The 21722-nt window shown below is 34.1% G+C and overlaps 1 protein-coding gene across 4 annotated transcripts; it reads right to left on the reverse strand.

Annotated features, from left to right (window-relative positions):
* Window positions 1–242: 242 nt before the first annotated feature.
* LOC114874367 (myosin-IIIb-like) lies at window positions 243–20883 on the reverse strand. Of its 4 annotated transcripts, XM_029183570.2 has the most exons (17): window positions 9843–9987; window positions 8729–9063; window positions 8188–8469; window positions 7171–7755; window positions 6623–7014; window positions 6226–6554; window positions 5446–5952; window positions 5032–5318; window positions 4644–4918; window positions 4038–4405; window positions 3836–3961; window positions 3512–3768; window positions 3194–3402; window positions 3002–3082; window positions 2549–2713; window positions 2301–2322; window positions 1810–1919 (listed from the first exon to the last, which is right to left on the reverse strand). In XM_029183570.2, exons 1-17 carry the CDS (start codon window positions 9856–9858, stop codon window positions 1908–1910), a joined length of 4248 nt encoding a protein of 1415 aa, XP_029039403.1. In that variant the 5' UTR covers window positions 9859–9987; the 3' UTR covers window positions 1810–1907. The 4 variants fall into 4 exon arrangements, with proteins under 4 accessions (XP_029039401.1, XP_029039400.1, XP_029039402.1 ...); XM_029183568.2 differs by lacking the exons at window positions 2301–2322; window positions 9843–9987 and adding an exon at window positions 20800–20883 and having other exon boundaries at window positions 243–1919; XM_029183567.2 differs by lacking the exon at window positions 2301–2322 and having other exon boundaries at window positions 243–1919.
* Window positions 20884–21722: the final 839 nt, after the last annotated feature.

Below are 21722 nucleotides of genomic sequence, written 5' to 3' on the forward strand. Positions count from 1 at the left end.
TACTTGTTAGATATATGTACTTACATGGCAATAGAGGGATTGTGTAAAATATTCAGTTTTTCAAATTCAGGTTAATATTTTGTTAAAATTCTAATAATTTATATTCCATTCTTTATCTTTTCTTCTTTATTCCATTTCCAGCATTCTAACATTATAATATACTTAAATATTTGATTTTTTTTTAACATATACTATCTGTACGTAATTGTTAAACAATTGAAGGTAAATAAGACAGGAGAAGGAACATTTTAAGATTTATTTTTCGTAATTATGGATTATTTTTTCTTCTATCAGAAGTTTATTTACAATCTGTATTTTCGAGATTAATAAATAATTAACAATAACTATGAATTAAGACGCCCTTTTAAACATTCAACACGATAGAACACTAACAAACAATTATTTCGATAATTTATATTTAAGTCATATTTGCAATTAAATGCTCGTTTAGAATATAAATATCACGATACGCGTCAGATAAATAACATCGTCCGAAGTTCGTGAAATTCTTTCTTTTTTCTTCATTAACACTATCGAACACATCTAAATCTTTCATAAAGCTACACATGACTAGTTCTAAATAAACAATATCATTGCAATATATTTTGTTGAGAAACAGCAATTGTTTTTAATAAATACTGACAAATATCCTTTTTCAAACGGCTACAGAGAAATGTTGAATTAACCTAACATAAAAAGGAATCAAAGGGAAAGAAAATTCTGATTTTCTCTTTTAAGCAAAATAAAAGCCCCACAAAATCATCTATGAAATTAAGTTTGAAAGTAATTAAATTTCGCGTGAGAATAATTAATTTCTAATTTTTAGGAGTATTAAACTTTCATAGCAGTAAATTAATTACACGCTTCCTGTGCTGTGTTTCCCTACAGATTTCTTTTCTTTTCACTGGAACGTTACTATACCATCAGAAATTAATCGATACTGGGTCTAACTAATCATCAATTAACATCTGCTCTAAGATAGTTCGAACGTTCAAGCATAGAATTACTTCTTCGCGTGAACGAGCTTGTTTTGATTGGGAGCCAAAGGCGCTCTTCTTTTCACGTGTTTCTCAGGAAGTTTGTCCTTCGACACGGAAACGCCGTTGCAAGCTACTCCGCCCTTTCGTTTCCTTAAAGATTCAGTCGGCAGATATTCAGCTGGTCTCAATAGCTGCCTGAAATTATACGGTCCGTTGATGTCTTCCGGATCGTAATCCACTTTGATGATCTCTTGCTTTCGAACCGCTGTTGGCCTCAGTACTTGTCTAAGATCAGTTGGAATACCGCGTGTATCCTTCTCCATCTCTTTCCGTCCTAATCGACCATTAATAGCGTTCTGACAATTAACCAACCGATTATTGAACCCATTTTTACCATCCGCACCAATCGGTCGATTCTTCTTCAAATTACTATTCTCCTTCGTAGGCAGCAATTCCCTTGTTCTATCGTTTGAATGGCTTCTCAAGCCATTGCTCAATTTCGATGGTTTAATTAACTCATCGTCCATAACCATCTTGTTGATGAATAAACCATTCTGGCATGCAGTGAAGACGTTTCGATATCCATTGCTGCTCGGTGCATGCCCATTCATCTTGTTCATCGGAGGATTTGAACGACCATTTGGTGGTTCGTGTCCATTCATCAGATAATGACGATTATTTTGGGGAATGTACCCATTGGTAAATTGTGGATGACCGTTTGTGAAGTTCTGATGGCTATTTATAGAGTGTCCATTGACGACACGTTGCTGACCGATGATCGGTGGTTGACGCTCATTAACATCATTGTATCTAAGGATGTATCTGGATCGTATGCCATTTGGATTGTTGAGATTCGAAGAGTCGACCGCATGTTGTTTACGGCGCGGATTGCCCTCAGGGGACTGCAGCTTGTTGTTAGACAGGTGATTAATCCTTGTACTGTAAAAAAAAGATCAGTCTTCTAGGCTAATTGATTGATCGTTAACATCAGAACTACCGACAGATGAAGATTTCAGAGACGATTGATAAATTTTGTGTTCTAGACATCTACATGTAAAAATACTCGGATTTCTGTAATGTTACATGGATTTTAATTTGAAAAATTCTTTTGTGGATTGCAGTTGGGTTGCATTGAGTTGCATCGGTTAATTAGTTATTTTTTTCGAATATTTTGTTACCGATGATTTCAATGTAACCTCGTGGCTAAGATATTTCTGACTTGATGTTTCGTGATAACTACATCAAGAATTTCTAAATAAAATTAAATTCTCTCAGATGGGTATGATACACTCTACGGACGGCATAATTTTATTATTTTACCTGGAAGTTTGCCATGATACCTCTGGCAAGGTTACAGAAACACACCAAGAGATTAGTAACTCAATAACTATGGTACAATGGTTAATACAACGATACTGTCTAATGCGAAAAATAATATAAGAAAGAAAGGTGAAGGTGAAGAGAATAAGTTGACGAGGGTTGTGTTGATAGTTTAAAGAGGAAACTGAAGATCAAGACCAGGGTTTAATATATATGTAATAAATGATTAACTTGCCATGAAACTTTACCTCGGTCTGCCAGAATTCTCTTGTTCTGGACTCTCGCTCGGATTTCTCAAAGCTTTGTGCCATATATCGGAGAGATGTTGCTCCGGGGCTATCGAGTAGTCGCCCTGAGCTTCCAAACGCTCTTTCCTCTCGGCGTTTACTTCCAGAACCTGCCCCATTCGACTCCTAGAATTGAACAAAATATAACAATTTCTGAGGAAAATAAATTTGTAATTCTCAAACGAAGGAGAGGGGTCAGTCGAGGTGTAGACCTACGGAGTCTGCTCCTTAACTAAAATTAGGTACCCAAATTTTATTTAAGTAAAACTAGAAACGGGGTCTAAAATTAAATTTGAATTATTACTACCCAAATGTTGATGATAATTGGGGGGTTTCTACAGTGGATGTCTACACGTTAATTTAATTTAATTGAGATCTCCATGTGATAATGATTCTGAGATCTTCTTTATGTACCTCGACAATGGGTGAAGGTCATTTTCTAGCTGTATCAACGGTAAGTCCCAACCAGCTTCGTCTTCGTCGAAGTCCGAACCACTTCCGATGCGAGTGCCAAAAGCATTGGAAAATTGAGCATTCGAATTTTCCATTCGTTCATTGATCACGAAAAAGGTTAATCGATTGCAATAGAGCATTAAGTCTATTTACCTGCTCATTTCATCCTTCAGGTCACGATAGTACTTGATGGTCTCCTCTCCATCCGCTTGACCTCCGCTTCGGTATTGTAGGATTGGCTGAACCATTTTGAATCCTTCCGGTTGGACGTAATCCGGTGGGGGCTCCTCGATGTCGTTCAATCGTATTCCAGGCTTGTTGCGACGTAGGTTCTTGTGCACTTCTTGATTCTTCATGTGAACCTGTTAAAAAAACAAATAATTTACAAATGTATTTTAATTAAATTCTAGCGTGCTTGAAATAATTAGTCTTATTTAATAAATGCAAATTTTTTTATCATTTTTTACTTACATTCTGAGAAAATTGTATAAGATCAGCTTGTCTCAATTTAGGATGCACAGTGTCTTTCACAGGTGGTTTTTTCTTTTGAACTCTTTCTTCCTTTTTGTACCATTTTTCAACGATCATTTCAGCATCCTCGTTCTTTAAGCCTTCTCTCAGTAACGCTTTATGCGCTTCCTCTTTGTCGTCGTAGTTGTTCAAGATATTCTTGAAACGTTCCTCGTGCTCGGCTCCGAAACGCTTGCGAATGGTGTAGCCTCTGAAATCTGCGAAAATCAAAGGATTTTTTTATTCCACATGTAGTACACGCGTATTTATTAACAATAAACATACGGCTTTGAATAATGACTGCAGCATCATCTTCCTTCAATCCTTCCTTATCTGTTTCCTCTTCATTTTCTTCATTTTCTTCAAGTTCTTTCTCTGCTTCTTCAGCTGCAGCCTTCTCTGCTTGTTCTTCTATAAAAATAATATTAACAAATTTTTTAAATTAATATTTTTTTTTGTAAGTTGTTATTTTTATTCTGTAAAAAACCTTGCGCTTTCTGTAGAACAGTAGATTCTTCCTCTTCCTGTTTCTTCTTCATCTCCTCCAACAGATGTTTCCTCGATAACCATCCACGTATGTGTCGTTGGAGAGTAACAACCGACACAGCGAATTGCCATTTTTGTTTTCTGAATCGAATCTTAGCGAGCCATCGACGAACGCATGACTGAACCATGATGATTTTTCGAAGTTGTTCCTCGTACATCTTTGACAGAAACTCGACGTGGTAGTATTTGAGGAAGACTTTTGTTCTACCTAACGCCCATCCATCCATTTTTAAGCGAATCAGGAGAAGACGACAGTTGTCGCGATTAGCAACCACTCGTTCGTCGAAGCCAAACGCCAAGAAACAGTATCTGCAATAGAAAATTTTAAAGGAAATTTGCAAGGTTGCAAATTTGCAGTTCCAAATTTTTAAAATACCAAATTGGCAAAGTTCCAAATTTTCTAGGTATCGCATTTTTAAATTAAATTTTAAATTTTATTTAATTTTTTTATAAAATTAAAATTTTTAATTACACAAAATTTGAAGGGCAGTTCATCGATGGTTCCCATGGTAATTACTGTGTTAAAGAGTAATTCATAGACACGTACCTCTTTAAAAATTCATTAAACGGTATTCTATGCGAAAATCCGTTCTGTCTGATTCTTATTGTCTCCAAGACCCCAGTGTATCTTAATTGTTTCACGACTTTCTCTTTATCAAAGAACTGTGGACTTCTAGAGTCGTTTGGTTTTATACATCGTACGAATTGAGGTGATCCTGATACCATCTTTTGCAATAAATCCATAAGCGAGTATCGGAAATAAGTTGCCACAGTTTGTTGAGCTCTTGACTGCGAAGCCAATCCACGACTAGAGTAACGTTCCTAATTGGAAATAAGTAATTATTTCTTTCTTAACTCGTTCATTTCCAGTATCACTCACTGATGACCCTCCAAAAATGTTTAATGTATAAATTTAGAAATATCAAATCATATACCTTGGTATTCTGATTTGATTGCGACAACTTCTTGGAATCAGTTTCGTGAACAGCTGAATACAGGTTGCCAGTCTTTGTGATAGGACATTGGAACAAGAAACGGACCATGTCGTACTGAGATTGTCTGACAAGTTGGATGACCTCTGGGGGCAGGAAATTTCTGTTCTTTTCCAAGAATCCTTCCGCTTGGTAAACCACGCGTCCTGCGAAATGGTGAACAGCGAAACAAACGGCGTCCGATTTTGGTCGCACGTAGAATTTCGATTTGATGTTGTTATGGAACTTCTCTGCAATATATAAAAAATTGTCACTTCTATTTCCCCAAAAATCTACATTCACTTAGAGCTTTTTTAAAATTAAATTTCTAACAATATAACTTTTTCAGTGAAAACTAATTGATCGAAATCAGTTTACCAATTAACGATTTATTGGTGGCTCTAGGAAACCGACTCTCTTCATCCAACAAAGCTAAAAGTCCCATAGGTTTGCTCAAAAGCATGTCCAAAACAGGTCTGTTGTCCGAAAATTCCACTAGATCCACAGGTATTCCCTCAGCCATGTACTCCTGCTGTTCCCACGTGAATATATGTTGATTAAAGTAGTACTGTATCTGTTCGTTGGCGATGTTGATGCATAGTTGTTCGAACGAGTTTCTCGGGAAGTTTTCGAAGCCGAAAATGTCGAGAAGACCGATCGCTAACGGTTCGTAGTTAGGCGAACGATTGAAGCAAAGCAAACAGTTGATTTGATTGACCATCCAATCGAACAATCGACCGTACAATCCTTTCGCCATGGCGTCCCTTGCCGCGCAAGCTTCGGCTACCGTATTGTTTCGCGTAATTGTTTCTCCTCGGGTCATAACAGAGTTCGATGTCAAAGCTTCCAGAAGATCATTTTCCTCGATACCAAGTAATTGCGAGACTAAAATTGATTAATTACAAGTAGATTTTGAATAATTTTCTTATTTTCGATTAAATGACAAATTTTGAAACAGGAAAAATCTGACATAACGATAAAGGTATTGCAAAATGGTACTTGTATCAATATTTAATTATTGACTATTTGATTATTTGTCTATTAGCGAATGTCCAATTTTCAATAGCTAAGGAGAGAAAAATGGTGATTTTCTATTTGAAGCATTAAATATTATAATTGGCTAATTTTCAACAACTTAGAAAAATATTATTAAATTACCTCTGTGCAAAGGTGCTGTATCAATAACTCGACTCTTATTATCAGTATTGTCTTCACTCGCCACTTCTCCAAACTCGATATCCCCAAGATGAAGAACAGCAGCTAGGATACGATACACCGTATCCACTTCGCTATCTTGAAAGCCAAGTAATTTAAATCCAGCCTTCAATTGATGGAATTTATCAATATGCGTTTGGGAGGTTTGATTTTGATCCATCAAGTATCGATGATGTTTCCTGAGGTTTGAGTCTAGATAGAACTCTGAGAGACGATCGTCTGCTTCCAGACCGTCGTACATGTAATAAAATATGTGGAAATTACGTTCACCCCTGAAAAAGATTATCAAAAAATTATAGATAAATTCGAAAGAAATTTTTTTTTTTTACGTGATACTTACTCAGCTTGAGCCACAACTCGAGATTGCTCCAATAAATAAACTGATATTCTGGCACCGGTGACTTTTCCACCTTTTGTCATAGTCAAATCCAAGTATTTTCCAAATCTCGATGAATTTGCATTTATTCCAGTAGTCGCATTACCAAAGGCTTCCATTATTGGATTAATCTGTAGGATCCTCTCTTCCAAGTTACGATTTGGAGCCTTGCTTAAATAGACTAATTGTTTGAGTAACAAATTAGCGCTTTCTGTTTTTCCTGCACCTGATTCACCGCTAATTACTATTGCTTGGTTCAGTCGTTGATGTAGCAATGCTTGGTATGCAGCATCAGCGACAGCGAAAATATGGGGTGGATTGTCTGATCTTGCTTGACCTTTGTATCTCTTTTGTTCCTGCATAAATTAATTAAAAAGTTGGTCTAATTCTTTAGAACAGTTAAAAATCTAATGTAAAATAAAACTTTTATTATTGTATCATATTTGATCCAAAATCCACTATAAGTGGAACTATTGTTCACCTAAGAATTAAAATTATTAAAAATCACTCACAATTCCCGTGTATAATCCCAAATTAGTGAAAGGATTAACAGCAACAAGTATGTCTCCGATATAAGTATATATTTGAGCTTGTTCATATCTGTGCTGCAATTGTTCAACAATTGCATCTTCAGATAACATATCCAAAGCAGCTAGATCATCCATATACATTTTCTCTGGTCTCGCTTTGCGATCAGTTTTCAATTTTCCATGTTTCGTGGTCACTTCCGGTTGCGTGTGAACCCTACCGTCGGTTCTCTGTCGACGAATCTCTTCTTTAAGTTCCTCTCTGACCTTTTCTACAGTCGCATCGACACCGATAAGGAGAGGATGCTCTTTTAATTCACTGGCGAATGGTCGGTACTCGAGATCTTTGACCAAACATTCGGTAACGAAATCCACCAATTCTGGACAATGGATATCCGGATTCTTTAGAGATGGCGGTGGATTTCTGGGGATTTGAAAAAGTGCTCTCATCGGATGCAGGTCGGACAGCGGAGGATCTCCCTCCGCTAATTCGATAGCTGTGATTCCAACTGACCAAACGTCGCATCGTGAATCGTAAGAGGAATCCAATTGTTGCTCGCAAGCAATCACCTGTTTTTAATAAAATTATTTTTTCGAGGAAATATGAATAACGCTGTCGTTATCTTCTGTTGTATATAGGGAAGAATTCGTAGTTTGTAATTAAGGATGAAAAAAATCTTTTATAATTCTACTGCAAAAATTGAATGGTACATTTTTGGCGATTCATAGTCTTAGAAAATGCAAAAATAAAAATATTGCTCGTATACTTTAAATGTAAGCAATTTTAAAAGTGGTCCATTGTAAATGAATTTTCAATTAATTGTGGATGGTGATATCCGGGTATTAAATTTTTTAAAAATAATTAAATAAAAAAGTACAGAATTATTGCATACAAAATTTAATACCTCTACTACTACCATTCGCAATTAGAAATTCATTGAATTAATTTATAAGACGTATTTTTTGTATAGTGCATAAATAATTATTAGAAACACGTCTCACCTCGGGTGCCATCCAATAAGGTGTACCAACCGAGGTGTTCTTCCTCGCGAGCGTTTCAGCGAGATGCGAAGAAACGCCAAAGTCAACCAATTTGACGTGTGCATCCTCGTTGAGCAAAATGTTATGCCCCTTAACGTCACGGTGCATGCAGTGATTGCTATGTAAATAAACTAACGCCTCCACCGTTTCCCGTAGGATATAAGCTATTTGTTCGTCCGTCAAACGTCTCCCTTTCTTCTTCAAACCTTGAACGAGATCGGTAACCGATCCCCCAGTGCACAGCTATCAAATCCAATAAAAGTAATGAAATTTTTCTAATCGTTAAATCGTGCAATTTAACTTTAATCATACACATATTTTGAAACACGAGCGATCAGCGACCATAAACTCTTCCTCGAATGCGCGCCAACCGATCGGTTAATTGCAATTTAATAAGATAATCACGAGGTTGATGATTCAGATAAAAAAAAGGTTAGCCTGGGCAATTGTTCACTCGTTACGCTTTCCTGATTGTGTTACGAGAAAGTCAGAACGACAATACCTCCATGACGAACCATAATTGATCCTCTTCCTGAGCTGGCTTCGCTCTCTTCAGAAATAAACCATGAAATTGTGGGATATTCGGGTGGTGGCTCAGATCTCTTAACACCAGATACTCCTCCTCGATCTCCTCGATATTATCCGCCACGTTCTCAAGGATCTTGATGGCAACTTTATTGCCAGTTTCGTTGCAGTGTGCGCTGTAAACCTCCCCGTAAGTTCCTTCGCCGATCAATTCCTCCAGGACGAAACGATCGTCGGGATCCGGTATCACGTCGAAGTTCACGTGCTGACTGAGACCGTGGTACGCCATGTTGGTCCCACCACCGGTCATTTCTGAAATGATTTAGGAAAATCAAGTTAGATTGAATAGTTGAATGATTTCTGGGATCTCCTTTGAATTATAGAATTTTTATTTTTTAAATTTGAATTCACTAAAATCTCTAATAGGGTGCATGTTCAACGGAGAGAAAGTATAGTGACTTTAATGGTGTTTTACTTTCCATGGCTACTTGGAAATATTATAGAAAATTAATGGGACCGCGTTAGTGAACCGATTCCTGGATCGGGTCTCCTAGAAAGTTGCGGTGAACCACAGAAAGAAAAGCCGTCGCTGCTATACGTGGTTTAATCAATAAAAAAACATTTTTCAGGCTAAAGTTTGTTGAAGAGAATAGGAAAAATAATTTCTATAGAAGCTGTGGAAATAGAACTTCTAATCCAATTAATACACCTAAAGAAAGGAGATTTATATAAGTCAGTTAGAGTGATTATGTAACTTGTTATTATATTCCCTAATTATAATCGAATTTATATTTTACACTTATCTAGATCTAATATCTAATTAATAAATAAACTAAAGTTAAATTAAACATAAAATTGAACATTTTCCCTTATTAATAATAATCGTTATTATTATAGATTATGCAATTCCATTATTTCATGAACATTTCACTGCATTTGAAGCATAAAAAGCACTTCCTCTTTTATAATATACAAATTTAACAACAATTAATCACTAAATTATTTGAAAAATTATATTAAGAATACTCCACTGCACTTTTCATATTATTCTTCAACAGAAAGTTCCTGATTATTTTTAAATTTTTACCCACCGATTATATCACCCATTTTCGGTAACTTTGACTCGCGTTATTAATTTGAAAAATCTCGATGCCTCATTTAAGTGTTAGTGTTTTTAATGAACACTGTTCACTTGGCCAGCTACGAGATACGACTGGGTCGTTCGTCTTCTAACCAGATACCTGTTAACCCCTTAATAGGATTGGACTCTGTAAGACCGGCGCACTTCTGCTAGGTCTCAGAAATAGGTCTCGTAAGAAGACCATGCCATGTGTTCCACTGTCATTTTAATTCGTGATCTTGATATTAATTTCATAATAGATTCGGTAGATCCGCTTTCGTACACCTTACTAATCTGACGGTTTTCGGTGTGATTGAACATGGTTTCTATGTTGGATGAATGGTACCAATATCGATACGTATCGATCATCAAACGATTTCGAAATTCGAGATACTTGGTAATTATCTTTTTAATTAGTAATAAGGTCCTAAGTTCCAAACATCTAAAATTGCAATTTTAATTTTTAATTTTAATTAATCCAGATACCTAAAATTGTAATTCTAGGTTTATCAATCAAGAATTAATAAAACTTTTATAAGTTTGATAAAGTGTTCCAATTTAATTAATTCCAATATTAATATTTATTTTGTATTATGTAATGAGTAGTCTGATTTCTTCAAAGAAATGAATGAAATGAATTTGTTAGTAGAAATATAGATTCTTTTCTTTCACATACAACTGAAGGTATTCAAGATATGCTAATAGGTGGTCTACGCCATTGGGTGAAGCCGCCTAAGGGTCGAAGCCACTCGTGGTATCGAATGACATTCTATAACACGAAATTAAACAGGACGTTTATGGATCACAAGCGACAGCTGCAGTTAGTGATAGTTATTAGAAGAAAATTAATGAAACGAAGTAGTTAAATATTTTCAACACACCACTTTACTTTTTCCAATATTTTTTTATATTATTGTTCCTTCTTCGAATCCTTTCATTTTTTCTTCTAAATAATAATTACATACTAATTTGAGTTCATTTTAATGCAGATCTGTTTCTAAGAAAAGGAAAACATAAATGAAAGGTGTTCACAAGTAGAATAAGAAGTGTATAATTATAGGGTATTCTGAAACACGTTCAGCTTTTATCTTTTCACGATGAAATAACGTGCAATTAGAATCAGCATAATTCTATTGAAATTCAAACAGAAGAACACGCTAAAATACACAGATAATTTCATAATCATATAAGCGAGAACATAGGTGTTAATTATTGTGCACGGCCATCGGAGTCAGGTTCAACAGCGTGAAGTGTGTCAAATGCATCTGTTTCAGGTGTATAAAATAATTTACACTATGTAATTGTGATTCTGTATCTCAAACACTAATTAATCACAGGCTCGAATATGTTAAGATTAATGATTTCATAATACAACTCTTTTGATTTGTCAAATATTTCAATTTCTTTTACCTTTTTTGTGGAAATCAAACCAAGAAATGCTATTGAAATGCAATTGAGAGATTTGTATGCAACAGTAATTTCATTTCTCCTGGAAGAATAAAATTTCAAGTGGATTCCTCTCCAAACAGATATCGTTTGTTTGAATTTCACTTAAATGGCATCTTTTCTATCGAATGGTCGTCCTAAAAAATCACTGAAAACATCGACCGATTAGTGTCTTCGACCTAGAATACGGGAATCCTGTCAATTTCACAGACCGATGCTTTCTTTTCTGCAAAATCTGTTCACGTTCATTTCGAGAACTATTGTCTCCTCGGTTGATGATAGTCATTGCTCGAGACTGTGCGTCTTGTGTCTCTGATAATATTTCTTTCGCTTCGATAGCTTCGATCGGAATATCAATCGTAAACAATAATCAATGAACGGTCACGTGGCTAGATAGGTATTAGAGCGAAGAAACCCGACGTGAAATTGGCTTAAAGGCCTCGACTGTAAAGTAATGTCTATCATAGCTGCGTCATGATGTCCAACTGCCTTGGACAATACTTGACTGCACCTAATGTGGTGCATAAGCCGACGAAGTCACGAACATCGTGGCTTCTCGGTTACAACGATGACATAGCTGATGAGAATTGTTTTTTATTAACCCGTTTTATTACTGCACATTGCCAGATAATGTCTGCCATTAACACTTCGAAAAAGAAATAGTGAGAAAATTAAGTTTAATTAAAAGTTTAGTAAATTGCAATTGCTGTACAGTGTGATTCATGCAATTATTATATTTTAAAGCTATTTTCTTTTGTTAGTGTAATTAGAAAAAGAATTTGAGAAGAAAAGAATGAGTAGTTTGAAGGGTATCACACCTGTAAGTCCATGCATTTATTGCATTTGAGTGCAACGATGCACATGCATTTAATAATTGCAATACTTTTTTAAGGCTATCTTTTACGTATTTTTTTACGTATATCGATTCTTTGGGATCTTATAATAATATACGTGTATAAATTTCTCATAAGTAATATTTCTAATACCATAGTGTACCAATTCTAGTATTGTACTCTAATACCGCTTCTTATACAGAATTTTCCAAACAATCCTATTATTTTTATCTATAATATCAAGTACTAATTACACTAAATTGAAACACTTGAATATAGTCCAATTAGTAATTTTCTGTTAAATATCAGAGGAAACTTTTCAGAGGCAAATTTTCATGAAATGGGAGACCACGAAAGTATTAAAATATCTAAAAATCATTCGTCTATTTAGAAAAAATTATTCCTCTATGTGTGATATCTATGTGATCTGATTTAAATATCATGCAGATGACAAATGAGATGAAGTAAGAGGTCAGAGGCTTTTTCTAATCGCACGTATATACGCGGTTCCGGTGTTTTAATCCTTTTCAGCGTGACGGTGTAACGGTACAGTGAGTGTAGTCAATGGTCACTCCACGGCTGTGTAATATTTAAACCATGTTTTCAACAATGCAATTGCAAACTGGACCTTTATGCTAATTATTTCCAGTGCAATCTCTCTTTCAGGAAAGTTGTTGATTTTATCGTTGCTAAACGTACAAGCGTGTACCATGACAAGAGAACATTTTATTTTTTAAACGCATCCTCTGCACAACATATGCATACATAGTATAATACCTTCTGAAAGGGTTAATTTACATCTTTTGCAGTAGATAAATATTCCATAATGTATTAATCATTACAGTAACAATAGTTTCAGACTGTTACGCAATATCCTTCGGTAACACGAGATAAAATATATTACGGGTCTTGTTTCGTGTTTTTTATTGATTCATTAAAATGTAAATTCTTTTTCGAAAACCTGCCACACGTCGCGGTTATGGTTTCATCTGCATACCGTGACGGAGTAACGGTATAATGCGTGCCATCGATGGTGTTAACCGTCCATTACTCACTCATTAAATTAATTTAATGAAACTAATGAAATTTCAGCAAAAAAAAAAATAATTTTTCATTTAAGAAAAATTGTATTCATTAAAGTTTACATTTTTAAGCAAAATTATTTAATTTTTCTATTTCTCAGACGAATTCGAATTCACGTATTTGCAATATACTTAGTTCTCATCGCTAATAAAACCAGTTTGCAAAATGTCAAAAGAAGGATGTGCAGACACGCGTACAGAAGCCACAATCATGACAGATATCATTTATCATCGATCCAAGTTACGCTGCGAATCAGCCGCAAAATTTCTGTACAGCGGTTTCTGTAAACCGATGCGTGACCGACTTCATTTTCCGTGCTCCTTTATATTTTTCTATGCTTATTGATCTTTTTTTTTGTTATTTTTCTTCGGATCATGCTTCCTCGAAATCGATACCGTGTATTTGTCGATGCAGAACCGGAGATATTAATTCCGGTAGACGATGAATATCAGTATCATCGGTTTGCATTGCGTTATTGTTTCGCCGTGCAACAATCCTCATCGAACGATACAAATTTCTTTCTTTTTTTTTGTACATACATGCCATGAATTGTCACATTTTGCTTCTCATACTTCCGCAATTCATCTTTCGATTCGCATGCGTCACGCTACGGAAGAGGAAATATTCATACGAAATTACAGCATTTTTAGGCTTACGTTATCTGCAAATTCATCGTTCGATGTGTTGGCTTTTTTCGAGGTATTTCGTGGAAATATTTGTTGCGCCATTGTGATTTCGCGGTGCTTTTTCAACGTGAATTGTTTTGCATGATAATGTGAGAATGGGAGGGTTTGAAATTTGCGTGATGTTGGATAATTAACAAGGTTGCATTCGAATGTTCTGAAGCGAAATTCAAGAAAATTAGAATAATTTATTCTTCGTGCACGGTGTAAAATTATTTAATTTGATGTTAATAAAAGCAAGCAAAATTAAATTACTTTCAGAGTTACAAATTTTATACGATTAATAAACTTTGAATAGTGTTGATTCAATTTGAAGATTAATCTGTTGATGCATTATTCAACAGAAAGTTTTAGAAATGGTAAAGGAAGCAGAATTATCATTAAAATAAAAAAGAGGAGATGTGCAGGTAGACATAGAGAATGTATTTTCGTTTCGTGTCGATGTCACTTGTGACTCCGTAAAAGTGTGCTAATTCCATAATAATGCGAAGCCCTACTTTCCAACCTTTGACCACTGTTTGCTCTCATATTCGTTACGCTCCAACGTACCCATTATATTCTGTTTTTTAATCGTTTGAAAAATTAGGTGAACCCTTGGAAATGTGTCATTCACAATATGCAATTTAAAAAATATTCTATTAGCAACTATTTATAGAATTAATTAGATAAGGAATCCAATCGAAAGAGAAAACCACTATTTATCATGATTCATTTAAAGAATTCTGTTTCTTTTTTTTGTGGCAATCATCCGGTCGGAAATCGTGCATGACGAATTCACATAACGCGTTTCCTATTGTATATTATACAGTATGAGAATTCTCGTGCAATAAGGAACGAAAATTGACTTAAACAGCATCCATTGTCTGTTCAAGGACCTTTGCGAACAGTGTTGTGTCTTATAGCTTTGTCAGATGTTTCGTTTATTTAATGGTATTTTATATTGTTGAAAGTATTACGGTTAAAGATGGTTATGCACTAAAAATATTAATATTACATTGTGAATAATTCAATAAAAAAGAAAGATTGCAACTTAATGCAATTCTATTATAAAATTTTCATTATAGTATTAAAAGTTAATTAAAGATTAAATTAAATATTTGTGGCAATTATAATTATTATGTTTTCTTATTATATTGAGTGGTATTAGATTTTCATTTTTACACCTATAAAATTAACACAGGTGTGTTTTAACCTAATGCAAAAAACAGTTTGCCAATGTTATAAGAGAAGAAACACGACATCGATACTTGATACACTTCATCGAATTACATTATTGAAATCATACGTTCTACTTTCCTGTGATTTTAACAAGACACGAGTTTGTATTTCTCATGGTGTAAATTAGAAGACACGATTGTGTCTTCTTATTACATTCAATCAGTTCAACAACTTCATAAAATCTATGATTGATATCCAAATCAGGTCGCTTTATTATTCCCTTGTTTCCTCGGTTGACCTGAAAACTTTAAAAACCGTTTAAAATTTATGGTTTGCTACTTTCTCGTTCCCACGCTGCCTCTCGAAACAATTCTTTCATTCGTGGTGTTCACTTGCAATAACAGAAAAAACTTTGTAACAATGGAAGAGTAAGATCACTTGTAATTTGTTTTTAGAGGTATATTACCTTGACGATAATCAGACCGCCTAGAATTCTTAGCGATCGAGATTCAACGAGCCATTGCTCGACAGGAGATGCTTCTTAAACAGGTGAACACTGAATTTCTTTTAACGATCGAAATTTATCAACGAGCCACGAAGTATCGCTCTATTACACGTGTTTAGTATGTTAGAATAAAGGATCTTAGAAAGATTTGAGTATTAGAATATTTGAATACCAATAGAATTTAGATTGCAATTTCTATTAATTAGTTCAATTTTCCGAATGAGAAATCTTTGTTTGGATAATTTAAGTATTCGTAGTATTGGAACATCGAATATTAGAAATGTTGGAATTTCGAATATTAAAAGTACTAGAATTTCAGATATTCGTAGGGTTGGAATCTGGAATATTTTCAGTGTTGAATTTTCGAATATTCGTAGTGTTAGAATTTCAAATATAAATTGTATTAGAATTCCAAATATTTGCAGTCTTAGAATTACAAATATTCCCAATGTTGGAATTTCGAATACTTATCTCCCACATATTTCAATACATCCAAAAATCAATCCAGAATTCCACTAGGTATTCAAATTATTCAGAACTCCAATAGTTTGAATCATCAAATTATCCACATCGTTCGAATAATTGAACTACTGAAAATTATATAACCCTCCATTAAATTCATAAATTCACATTCAACTACAATGTCGATGAATCAAGCGTAAGGCTGATTCTATAGTCTTAACACAGATCAGCCTCGTACAAAAGATAAATTGCGTAACACACTTCCTACATTAACCAGGCCCATAGTAATTATAGCTTTTTAATAAGTGGAAAGGCGATGAATGCGATCGGATTCCTTTGTATGGAAATGAAACGCTCACGCTTGTTCAGCTGTGTAGGCTGAACAATGTCATGGAATACACACGGTTGGCCTCGAACAATACGTTAAGAAACATCTTGTACTTCCTGATCTGATTTATTACTATGATTCTGTCCTTTTTCGTGGTTCATTCCATGTATCAGTCACTTTGATATACCTTGGAATCTAATTAAGATTAATTTCAGGTTTGATTAATGAGCGATGGTCGTATTTTGACAAAATCAAGTTAATAATTTTTGTAATTTAAAAAAATATATATATAATTCATCATTTTAACAGCTTTAGTTGTCTCGGTGTTAATAAATTATTGCATTGTTATTAATTGCTAATTATTACAGAAGCTCTTCAATCATTTGTCATGCCTGAAAATAAAACCGTGAGAAATAAATAAATACATGAGGAACACGCGTTAAATCTTCACATCAAAGAAAAAAGTGTTACGTGAACGAATAGTTGCTACTAAAACATTAACTTAGAATGGTAATTCACGGAATAGTCAGCACATTTTTCCATAACGAATCAAAGCAAACTGTAACTTCCTTTTACAGTTATAACATTGCTTGTTGCACGTAAAAATAATGTTTCCTTCGAAAAAACTTACAATCTATTTGTAAAATGCAGTATACTTATATAAGGAAAGAATATTACTACGTGTCTAACGAAGAATAATGAATGAAAATTTCAGTGATTTTGTTTGAATTAATCTGTTAAATTAGAATCTAAAACAATGTACTGGTACTGAAATGTAATTACGTGATTAAAATGATTTAAGAAGCAAGGAAAGTATGTATGCAGAGTATAATTAACTGTGGAAGAAAGTCAAACCACCTTTGAAGATTTAGAGCCGAACGAACGCTTCACAGATCATTGATCTCAAGTATCCTTTCCTTTTAGATTGTCTACGAACAAATTCTTAATCTAAGAGTTAGTGCAAGCTATACCAATAAATTAATATAATTTCAAATTTTTTTCAAGTTCAAGGAAATTAGGTTCGAAACCTAAGTTATATCAATTACCATTGAAATTTCAGCGAAACATGCCATTATTTTTTAGAAACTTTATTATAACTTTAAAGTTAAAAATCATAGATTTTTAGTTGTTTATTTTTCCTATTTGATGCAATTTTCTTTGCATTCTTCAATAACTTTCCAATAAATAAAAATATTTCCCATTTCACTTGCTCCTCAACTATAAAAAATATAGTGTTGGGCTTCTTAGCAGAAATTTTACACTTCAATACACTTTATGTAAATTAGGTAAAATAATAAAAATTACTAAAATTGGTGAAAGTATCGTTGTTATTTCACTTTCTATTATCAATAATCGGTTTTGATATCACGAAATCAACTACTTTACTATCATGTTAATTAAAAGCAATAATTATTTTAATTCTCCTTTATTCTGAGAAACTAAACTAAATTTCAAGTAAACGTGCTTTTCCTTGTTGGCTACTTCCTTAAATGAGACTATAATTAACGACAATTAGAGAAAAGAAATCTCCTCTCGAAAGAAATTCTGCTTTGAAAGTGACTTTTCTATTACGAAACAGTGCTAACTTTTTATTTTTAATTCTTTTTTTTTTCTTTTTTATATTAAGGTTTATTGTCACATCAGCTACATGTTATTTGACAGTAATTGAAAATGCATCTATGTACTTAACATATCAATATAGATGTTATTTTTGAAACTCGCAAGAATGTAATTAATTTACTTCTAATTTAAGATGAACATAATTGCCATAGTTTCACAATTGTGTATCATGCGAAAATCTGATTTAGACACCGGTGTCAATTGCGGAGGAAGTGGAAATGCGCTTCCTGAATGCAACGGACCGCATGAAAAAAGAGGAAAATTAACGTAATAGGATGCATTGTTGCAGTGAACATGCTTTTGTTACGCGTTTTAGAAAGTTACGAAATCTTTGACATAAATATTTTCACATACCATCTCGGAAATTTTACTAAATAGCGAATCAAGATGAATGTAAACAGAAGAGGAAGACATTTGCACGTATCAAATATACTTTTCTCCAATAGTCAACACCTGTCGAAATGGCACTATAGATTGTTCAGCTCGTTACTTTCCCTTACGTAATAATCTTCTTGCAGTTAATAAGCATGCCTGGCACGCTTCCTTCCTGTAATAATTCTCATCGTAATCAGCGATGAACAGTCACATTCTTGTTGGAAGACGGGTTCTAATGATTATTACATCGCGCCGACAAAATGACCATTCATTCGTTTAAGGCGAAGTGTATACTAATCGAATCTTCCTTCAACTCATTAACCAACCAACTACTTTATAACTTTAACTTTAATTTTAAACATTTCAATTTTAAAAGATATTTTAGGTAATTACCTATTAAGCAATTAGGTGCTCTTATAAATTTCAATTATATAACTAATGTTTTTAAATTTAATGCTGATAATTGAAAGATTGTCAATAATCGGAATTTTAGGCAAATCAACATTGAAATTTTAGACAAATCAAAATTGGAATTTTAGACAAATCAAAATTTGAAATACAAGAAAATGATGAATTTTTGAAAGGTTCTCTCTGATGATTCACAAGGCTTTGTTGCATTCTACAGCTCCATTGCAACTGGTTCCATTGGCCATTACCATTTCTGTACTTGCTGGTATCAAGAGTACCCTATACAGTAACTTGCCCAACCTTTCTCCCAATATCACGATATTTGCTTCGAACACAAACTACAAAGATCGTTCTTGACCTTTCGTTTGTAATCGAGTTCAAGGCACAAGCTTTTACGACTATGCAAACGCACACACGAGCGTATTTAACATTTACTTCGTAAGATCAACACATGATAATACAGCGTATCTTCACTCATGATCGTTTAAATCTCATAATCGTCGAGAGGTAAATATTTGCTTTTTACTCTGTAATCATCCGCTTCGTACAGATTCCCTAGAAAATTCAGTGTAATTTCACGAAATCCAAATCTACCGTTAATGTTCGATATTTCTCTTCTCAGAAACATATTCAGTTTTTAAATTTAAGCTTCTATAAATTTTAGATAATTTCATATTTTCATGTCCTTGTAATTGTTATCTTCAATAGCTTACAAAACCCATCACGAAATTGAAGCTTGCGAAACATATATTATCAGAGCTATTGATTGTCCCTAAAATTTGATTGATCATCGATAAATCGTGTCACAATTTGTCGTTATCGAAACCTTTATCGGAAACCTAGAATCTTCCACAAGTCCAAAAAAATGGTACTAAAACGCGTACGGTTTTGTGTTTCAATGATTTTCATATTTCACGCTTCGCGGCACGAGCAACCGTACGAATCGTTTCATTTTCTGCTTCGATTTTAATTGACGCGTACGTAAGTCAATTTTACATATTACGTTGCGTGCAAAGTGCTTTTGTAACGTAATCGTTATGCCATAATGTCTAACTGAATGTTATGATTAATGAGACTATTAGGTGGATACCGTTAAATATATCGACTGCCACAGTAGAAATAACAGGTGAAATAATTAAAAATATTTATCGAACATGAATTTTTCTTATTTTAAGTTGTGTTAGGGTATAAAGTGGGTTAATTGTTGTGTGATAGGTCGAAACACAAACGTCAAATGGTACGGTGAATCAAAGCTTGTGCATAATGAATGCAGTTGGAATGCAATGTATATATGCAAGTGGAATTATTTTAAGCAAATCACGTGCAGTCCAGTATAAGGGTACCAGAGTAATTGCTTTCGTATGTCGATTGTCTATTTCTTGCATATCCGTTATCGTTTAAAGGAATATGATAATGATGGGTCAATATCTCCTATGAATATTTCAAGGTATTGTCTACTATGTTTATAAGTGTTAAATTAATAAATTAGTACTTGTGAAATAATTTTTTGATAGATATTCTGAGGATATTAAATATTGTCACTATCATAACGAGGGTACAAAGTTCGTATGATATAACCAAATGGCATTAGATTATTAATAGTTGTCAATTTTAATCAGGCTAGTTCAGGATGATATTAGATTCCTAACACGTTATTATAAATAACAAAGATAATTTTCACAGATGTAAGATCTCTGAACTAATGCTAATCTAATAAAATCTAATGAAAATTTTTAATAGTCTTATGTTAACTTAGGTATGACATTAGAACTCTATTACTATTAATCCAATCGTGGCTAAATTAAATTAAAATTGATTTCTAATAATCTTATGCTAACTTAAATATGACCCCAGAACTCTGTCTCTATTGATCCATTAGTGGTGAAATGAAATTGAAAATAACAAAATTAGAAGTGATGTTTAGAAATATACTACAAAATAAAGACGTTTAAATTTTTAATGATAGAAGTAGACAAATAAATATTAAAATTCATAAGAAATAATTAAATTTTCAGATTGCTGCTTACCCAAGTCATCGACCAAGGATCTATCAAAGGGACGAGGCTGTCGAGGAAGGCTCACACGAACATGACCGGAGTACACGGAATTCGAGACCAGTTTCGCGTGGATTACCGAAAAAACGAGCAGTTTAAAGTTCCCCAGGTGAGTTCACTAGCACTTGGCCACTGCGTGGCTGTCTAACCGGTACTGTACAACCAAGACGATACAGAAAGGAATCGGCCACTGAGGAGCAGGACACGCGAATGCTGCCTCTGTCTTCGGTTTGATGCCCATGGAGCATGGGAACCACGTTGGTACCCCCTCCTTTTCAACCATTCTTCCTTTCCTCTTTGCCTCTCTTGATGCTCCGTTACTCCTTCCGCTTGTCTGTTGCCTTATCGAATCTACTGTTCGATTGATACGCGATTCGTTTATCGAGCATTCGAACATTTGATAAATAAAAATATTCTTGTAATGATTATTTAAGTAGAGGAGGGTAAACGGTACTTTGACTTCATTTTTAAATGAAAGGGTTAAAGAAATAGTGTAAAATTTAGAAGATTAAAATAATATAGAGTGTAGTATTAAATTTAGATTGTTAAGGGTTAAATTCTCTAAAATTCTGTAATTGTTAAAAAATTATTATTCCATGGAACGTTATTTATGTTCTTCAGCGTGAAACTGTTATTTTTGCGGTTCGCTAGTTCCTTTCATTGCACACACGATGCACCAAATTTAAAACCAAAACTACTTAAATAATCATTTTCTCAGCTCACATTTTCGTCCGTCGTGTCATTAAATTTGCATAATTAATGCTTGATTAAGGCAACGAATCAATTATGTGTTCCACAGTTCTGGCTACCGTTACTCTAGTTGCTGCATTTTCTTTCGCTTTTTTCCTTTTCCGCGTTTTCCATAACTGTACTATTCTAGTGCACTGGGCTACTGC

This window comes from Osmia bicornis, chromosome 10, assembly GCF_907164935.1.
Source record: "Osmia bicornis bicornis chromosome 10, iOsmBic2.1, whole genome shotgun sequence".
Classification (NCBI taxonomy): Eukaryota; Metazoa; Arthropoda; class Insecta; order Hymenoptera; family Megachilidae; genus Osmia; species Osmia bicornis.

What these genes read in the sequence shown, in the direction of transcription:
- LOC114874367 (XM_029183567.2), bottom strand. An exon ending in TGGGATTATACACGGGAATT is followed by an intron (nt 7,015 to 7,170) that starts GTGAGTGATTTT and finishes TAATTTATGCAG; the next exon opens with GAACAAAAGAGATACAAAGG. An exon ending in CTGAAGGATGAAATGAGCAG is followed by an intron (nt 3,083 to 3,193) that starts GTAAATAGACTT and finishes TCGCATCGGAAG; the next exon opens with TGGTTCGGACTTCGACGAAG.